The 7,179-nt window shown below is 40.8% G+C and overlaps 1 protein-coding gene across 2 annotated transcripts; it reads left to right on the forward strand.

Annotated features, from left to right (window-relative positions):
• The first annotated feature begins 640 nt into the window (after nt 1–640).
• ptges (prostaglandin E synthase) lies at nt 641–6,489 on the forward strand. 2 transcript variants are annotated; one of them, XM_067250230.1, is made up of 5 exons: nt 641–871; nt 981–1,063; nt 2,566–2,677; nt 5,075–5,127; nt 6,334–6,489. In XM_067250230.1, the coding sequence occupies exons 1-4, from the start codon at nt 764–766 to the stop codon at nt 5,105–5,107; spliced, it is 336 nt and encodes a 111-aa protein (XP_067106331.1). In that variant the 5' UTR covers nt 641–763; the 3' UTR covers nt 5,108–5,127; nt 6,334–6,489. The 2 variants fall into 2 exon arrangements, with proteins under 2 accessions (XP_067106331.1, XP_067106330.1); XM_067250229.1 differs by lacking the exons at nt 5,075–5,127; nt 6,334–6,489 and having other exon boundaries at nt 2,566–4,211.
• The last annotated feature ends 690 nt before the right edge of the window (nt 6,490–7,179 follow it).

Consider the following 7,179-nt stretch of genomic DNA (forward strand, 5'->3'; position numbering starts at 1 on the left):
GGGATGGTTAAAACTGGTTCATATGGTGCCGCCTATGCGAGGGGCTGCAAAGCAGAAATCACACCACAGCAAAGATGTCACAGGGATTAGATTTTTTCACGCATTTTACCACCTGCCAGTCTAACAACTGTGCTAGACTTGTATACAGTAGGCCTTCATGCAGGCCAAAAACAAAGTTCAACAACCACACACGATTTCCGAAATTATCTTTTTTTTTTTATCGTCCCCCCCAATGTTGACTCCATTGCTACGGCCTTGCTCTACACACAATAACGATTGAAACATGCAGGATCCTCCAGAAACAGTATTATGCTAAATGTTATAGTTGGGTTAATTAATAATAAGTTCAAAGTGTAAAATAATAAGGCTGTGGTATTGATGTGCTTGGTAAAATCGAGTGGTCCAATTCCTTCCAACATTGGCATCTCCAGCTTTGCGCGTCTGAACAAACACATTATACACGCTCCACATATACCGAGGCTTTTTTTTTGCTCGAGATAGCACTGACAGGGCACTATTAAAATTCCACCTCCGCAGCGGACTAACTTGAGTGAGAACAGGGAGAGAGAGGGAGCAACTGAGAGATTGAGGAAGAGAGACAGAGATGCTTCAGGGAGGGCAAACAAACCCTGCCAAAGTTAAAAAGCTCCAGAACCAATTCCTCTCATTTACCAATTAACAAACTGACAGCGCACACTTACTTAACCGACGTGGATTTCGGATTCTATTTTTCTGCTTCGGAAGAGAAAACATAGGAGTAATCATGTTGCTGAACACTGTGTTCTCATGCTTCGTCTTTTACAGTGTTCTCCTTGTATTGAAGATGTACATCATTGCCATCATAACTGGACAAATGAGGCTGCGCAAAAAGGTCAGTGGTGTCATGACATACCTATCAACCGGTTATGTTATCTATATCATATCAAGGAAAATCCCACGGCCTCTTTGTAGCCTACATACACGTTTTATCCCCATTAAAGGCATTCGCGAACCCGGAGGACTCACTGAGGCACGGAGGCTTAGATCACTTCAGAAAGGACCCTGACGTAGAGCGGTGCAGAAGGTGAGACCCAAACTAGTCTTTCCTTTTGCACTTTTACTATCTAGAACTATCCATACACCTGCTAAATGTGCTGAACTTGATAACTGATCTGTCCGGCTAAGGACTTGGACGTCAACAATGCTTTTAGACCTCCGACAAAGGAATTGACCCTCATTTGTATTCGTGGGTATGGATTCTTTTACTATTAACCGGCTAACACGTACCACAAAGGAATCGACACTATTTTGTATTCGTGATATGAATATCCTAATTTTCATATTACTTAAAGTGCAAGCCCGGGGGCTGTGGGTAACTGTCTGTGTTTGTTTTAACTTGTCGGAAAAATCCGCGACGTCGGGTAAAACATGTTTTTCAAAGAAAACTTTCCATCCCTTTTTTGTCACCCCTCAGAGGTCGTTTTATTGACCCGGCAGGAAACCGGGTTGGGAATGCAGGCAATCACGAACATGTTTTTTTCAGCATGTTTCTCCTATAGCTTACCAGTTGGTTGAAGTTTTGCTCAATCAAATGATCTCATAAACATGTAGTCATGCCGTTTTTAAAATATTACATGTAGGCTACATGTAGGCTATTCATTTATCAGACTTTGATCTAAAGCAGCACATAGGGCTAAAACTTAGACCTAAATCCAAGCATTTTGGTTCTATTGTTCGGCTCCTAAGTCTTATCAGGGCTGGTCTCAGAAAAATATTTTCTCTGGATTTGCTTTAACACTGGAGAGGAAACAGTTACTTTGCATGTCCAGTTGATGTAAAAGTAACTGGACGGCATTTTTTGGCAAGGGCTAGAAAGACTAGAGTTTACTTGGGTTAATTTGTCCTGTAAGACACACTTTTCCAGATCTATCTATTTAGTGTTGATGGAACCATACTAAATAATGACCTGCAAACTCTCAGAATACATGAGATTCCCTCATGACAGGCAAGAATATAGGCTAGAGAAATATTGTTTCATATGTGAAACATTACTGTTGTGCCCTCTCTGGGAACTGAAGATTATCCACAATTATTGATTATTTTATTGTTGATTCTTTATGATTGTCAATGATTTGCAAATTATTTATTAATCATGGTCTTTATTATGAATTACTGATAGTACTCCTTGATGGCCTTAGCATAAGGAGACAGCAGCTGCCTGCAGATGTCATACTGTACAGACATACAGGAAACCCCTAAATTAATATTTTTATTTGAGTCACAAAATATATTTCACCCTGGGGTTTTAAAAATGCTGAAAGAATAATATATAAGATGAGGAAAGCAGCCTTTTGCTAAACCACAGATTTTTTGTGTATTGATTGCCTAATCGAGAAAATTCCATCCGCGTGTGAATCAGTGGATGATGTATTTTTGTTTGCTGACCCTCTGTTTTTGATCAAGCCCAGGAAGGCTGCGTCAAAACAATTAAAATTAATGATTGTATATTACAGTCCAGCACAACCTTATCCTGGACTTCCTCTTTGTAAATCTATCAACCTCTCTGTTTGCTTCTCTCTGTTTCAGGGCTCACCGTAACGACATGGAGAACATCCTCCCTTTCCTGTTCCTGGGTGCTGTCTACTCTCTAATTAGCCCATCTCTGTCTGTGGCGCGCTGTCACTTCCTAGTTTTCTTTGTAAGTCGTCTTGTTCACAGTATGGCATACCTGTGCGCCCTGCCAGCGCCCACACGCTCCTTGGCCTATGTTGTTGCCCAGGTGCCTTGCGTGTCAATGGCAGTGCAGGTCCTCATGGTGGTGGCCTCATACGCATGACTGTAGTGCTTCAATGCCACACTCTTAACCCTTGTGCTGCCTTCGGGTCACATGACCCAAAGGTTCATAACGAACCATTGTTGTATTTACCCAATTTTACCCAATACAAAAACAAATAAAAATAATTTTCTTTTAACCTTCGCAATGTGGGGGGTCTGAGACAGCCCAACGGTTAAAAGAAAATGCTTCACTTTGTTTTTGTATGCGGTAAAGTTGTCGCAATACGACGGTGGGTCACAATGACTGATAGGTCAGAATGACCCGAAGATAACACAAGGGTTAAAAGGGTGGCTAGTAGGTTGTTAAAATTAATTTGTAAGATCGGATGCACAGGAACTACCATACATAGAATATGTAATTTGTCATTGTGTACCCTAGGAGCTACACTGGTGTGATGTTCTGTCCAAGTTAACGACCAATGTAATGTGTGACTCGTCGTAGAGGTCATTTTGCCTGCATACAGGCATCCAGTATCTCCCATGAAGGAGACCCTAAACACGGTACATACAGAAGGGAAAATAGAAGACTGCTGCTTTTTTAGCTGTCTATTCTATCTTCCTTTTTGTTACTGTCAAAATTGTGTTCTTGCTTTGTTGAATACTGTTTGACCACACTGTGTTTGTTGCTGGCTTATACTGCCTACGAATCCATGTCCAAGTCTTAAACACTCACTATCAGCAGGCAATGCTATATTTTAAAAGAAGATTGTAGTTTTTGAATGTATTTTAAAGGCACAAAATGAAGGTTATTTAATTACTCTTTTATCCTTTATTATGGATGGTTTAAAACTTGAGAACTCCAATGTGGGATGTTGTCCTACGTCTCAGCTCACAAGGGTTGTCCTACAACATGACCCAAAGAGCAGAGAGGTGATAACTGACAGCTCAGAGCCATATTTCCCTTTCATGAGTTTGTGTATTTACAAAGCAACGGCCACCATGTTGGCAACTGATCATGCAATATAGGACTTCATTCTTACTAGAATATGAAGGCTGTCACTGCTCCTTTACACTTGGTTGCCCCAGACTGTGGAAAATAAACTATTTGTAAGTCGCCTTCATTAAGACAGAAGTCAGGGGCAGGCAACACTAATGCTTCTATTAGTATATCTGTAACATATGTAACATTTGTGAATTCTGAAGACATAAATTCAAATTCATATTTATGCTAAGTTATTTTGGACTGTGCTTTGTTATTGAATGTTTCTCTTGTTAAATGAAGAAACCAATGTTTTTGGCAGTGAGCTGAGATTTACACATCAATGAGGAGCCAAGTTTTCATAGACAAGTTAAAACAGTTTACTTGAATTGAATCTGCTCTGTTTCACTCTCTTGGATAATCCTTTAAGAACTATAATGGTTGCTTTACTCAAATGAGATGTAGCTCTGCCACTAAAGCAGTATTTTATTATATGTATATTTATTTAAATAAATGCATTTTCCAAAAGTACAGATTTAATCCTTGGCCTGCTTATTTGCCCAACATGGTAGTGTGTACCTTCGGAGCCACTAATAGTGACTATTGCACTCATTTGGTTGTCTCTGATCTGTAGTGGGGTAAAGACTTAGACATTCCTATGACCTGACACAGAGGGAGAGAGAAAAGCAGTGCGGTTGTGTACGTGATATGATCTTTCTGGTTTCACTCTGTGTCTGGTGATGAAGAGTACAGGGCTGAGCTCCAACTTACCTCTTTTACGTGATGCTCTGTGCTACAAGAGATCAACAGAAAGAATCTTGGAAGAATCTAAGTGTAAATCTAAGTGGTTGGGTTATTGAAAAGCTGTATTCTCCAATGTTTTAAAGGCTGCGGAGGTGGGGTACTGGAAATATTGGGTCTTGGGGAGCTGGAAAGATTGGAAGCTGAGTGGTTGGCGGCTGGAAGGCTTGACGCTATAAATATTAATGTTTGTCTGGGGAAATAAGAAGATGAGGCCAGAGAAGGAGAGAGAAACAGATGCAGCCAGGAGACCACAGCCATAGTCATGTTTATCTTGGCTAAGGTTGCCTTGTTTTTTTGTCCCACACTCATCTATGTCTCATTCACATTAACACATGCACTGACACACATATGCCCTATGCTTTAACATAAGGTTGACGTGCAGACTATACAATCACAAACACTCATATTTTTTGTGTGTAGTCACTATGGTGTTCCTCACCATGACAAGTGGTTTTTACAATGAAATATCCCTTGTTTGAACTGTATACACACAGCCTCTGTGTGACTTCAGTGTGTGTGTTTGCTTTGGGGTCTCAGGTCAGGACTTGCCCTTATTTCAAGGACATGTGAAGAGGAAGAGAAGAGAAAAGGTAACCCCTATCTTGTTCCCTACCACCCTCTCTTTGTCAAACATTAGTTAATGGAATGGCAACTCAGTGGAATTTCAAAACCAACCATGGGAAACAAGGGAAAGTCCACACCAGGGTCTCAAACTCAAATTAAATGATGGTCAATGACCAGGTGGTTTTCTCCCAAGGGGAGAAAGAATTGTGTGGAGGTAGGAGGAACTATCCCATGTTTGTCCAACAATTACTTTTAACCATATAATGGAGTTAGATATAACTGAGGTTCGGGAAGCTCAAGTTTGTTAAGACCAAGTACCCCATTAGGATGGGTCAGGACTGAACTGGACCAAAGGCTGGTGTTTCAAAAATACAAGTAGTGTATTATAAGATATAAACAAATAACAAGCATGACAAAACAATAAACACTATAGAGGGTGTTGGACTATAGCAGGGCGAGATAAAAGAGGGCTACTGGGAGGGGAAGAAACCTGTGGGTAACTGTCCTTGAAGGCAGGCCTAGACGTGAACCGTACGAGCACAGCAAATGGTGTAAGGAACTCTATAGAAAAAAGCTAAGGATTATGAGTGGGTAATACCGGCACTTCCTTGCAATACATAGTTTTAAGCTTCCATCAGAATCACTGGAGGCTGGCCAAGTGGTTTGATTATGCCTGGACGATGTCCACCAATCTTTCCTCACCAGCCACAACTAGTTTGTCAAAAATACATTAAGAATAGGTTTTTGACAGGATTCCTTCTAGAACTTGGTCATTTATCATAAAATGTGTAAGAGGTTTGAATTAAAGCACACCGTGAAACTCTGGAAAACGATGCCTGAAGCATCTGAATAATGTTTTGACTGTTTGACCATGCGGTTTCCCAACAAACGGGAGCAGAGGATAAGTCGGATGTGTAGCGGGGTTTGCTCGTTTAAGAATAAATATACTTGATCTATAATCAGTTATTTAGTTAGGGGTGAGGACATCAAGAAACCTAGATTTAATATATAATAATCAGTCTTCTGAAGGAATTAATTAATTTAAGGGTAGCGGGTCAAATAACGTGAGGGAACAGAATACGCAAGTTCAAATTATATACAAAGAGGAAGTAAATGGAATTATAATGAACAGTACAGGATATATTTGTTATTGGGTGCTCAAGCCTTCGGCGAGCACAACCATTGTTCTCTCACATATATATTATTTTTCTTCTTTCTTTTCCCACCCTAAGGATCCGTCAATATTTGGACTACATAGACGACGTTGGTGTCAAAAGGTTCATCTTGGTGGCCATTGAGTTGCTTGTATTTTTATTTACGTTCCGTTGCACGGTTTAGGCTGAAATTAAGTTTTGTGGCAAAAAAGTACATTTCCATTTAAGCAAATCAAGACTTGCATGTACAGTAAGTAATGTCACATTAAATAAAGTATTTAAAGATCCTGTAAAGTAAATTCCATGTTTTGCTTTTAAGTACATTATATACGTGTGAAATGAGTTCCTGAAAGCATGTGCAAAGCGCTAAGACTTTGTCACACTGAAATGTGGAGTTAAACCGAAGAACAGTTTCTCTTCCGTTTTCAGATCAGGTTTTAATGGGCGGAGCCAAAAAATGCCCTATCTACGTCATTTCGCCCTATCTACATCAGATCACTGAATGGCTCCTCCTGCTGTACTGTTATTGTAGCCTACATCAGCTAGCTAGCTAGCTTCAGGATGTCTCCCACCACCCACAACTGCATCTTCCCTGGATGCAAGAAATCCAGCTGTGCTGCAACGCCATTTTAAGTTCCCTATTGATAATGAAAGGAAAAATAGGTGGATAGATTTTGTGAAGAGCCACGCTCATGGAAAGCTTCGGATAAACTCCAACAGCCGCCTCTGCACTCACCATTTCACGGCGGACAGTTTAACATGGACCAGAGACAGACGGGGTTCACCAACACACGGCTTCTCTTGCAGCGCGGAGCCGTACCGAGCATCGCCCCTCCGGCCGTTCATCCTCCGGTCGCACCTGGACCATCCACCGCCGCCAGCAGTTATCACTCAGTTCTGTGTGCTTGTTATAATTATACTAGA

Source organism: Osmerus mordax, chromosome 14 (genome assembly GCF_038355195.1).
Source record: "Osmerus mordax isolate fOsmMor3 chromosome 14, fOsmMor3.pri, whole genome shotgun sequence".
Lineage (NCBI taxonomy): Eukaryota > Metazoa > Chordata > Actinopteri > Osmeriformes > Osmeridae > Osmerus > Osmerus mordax.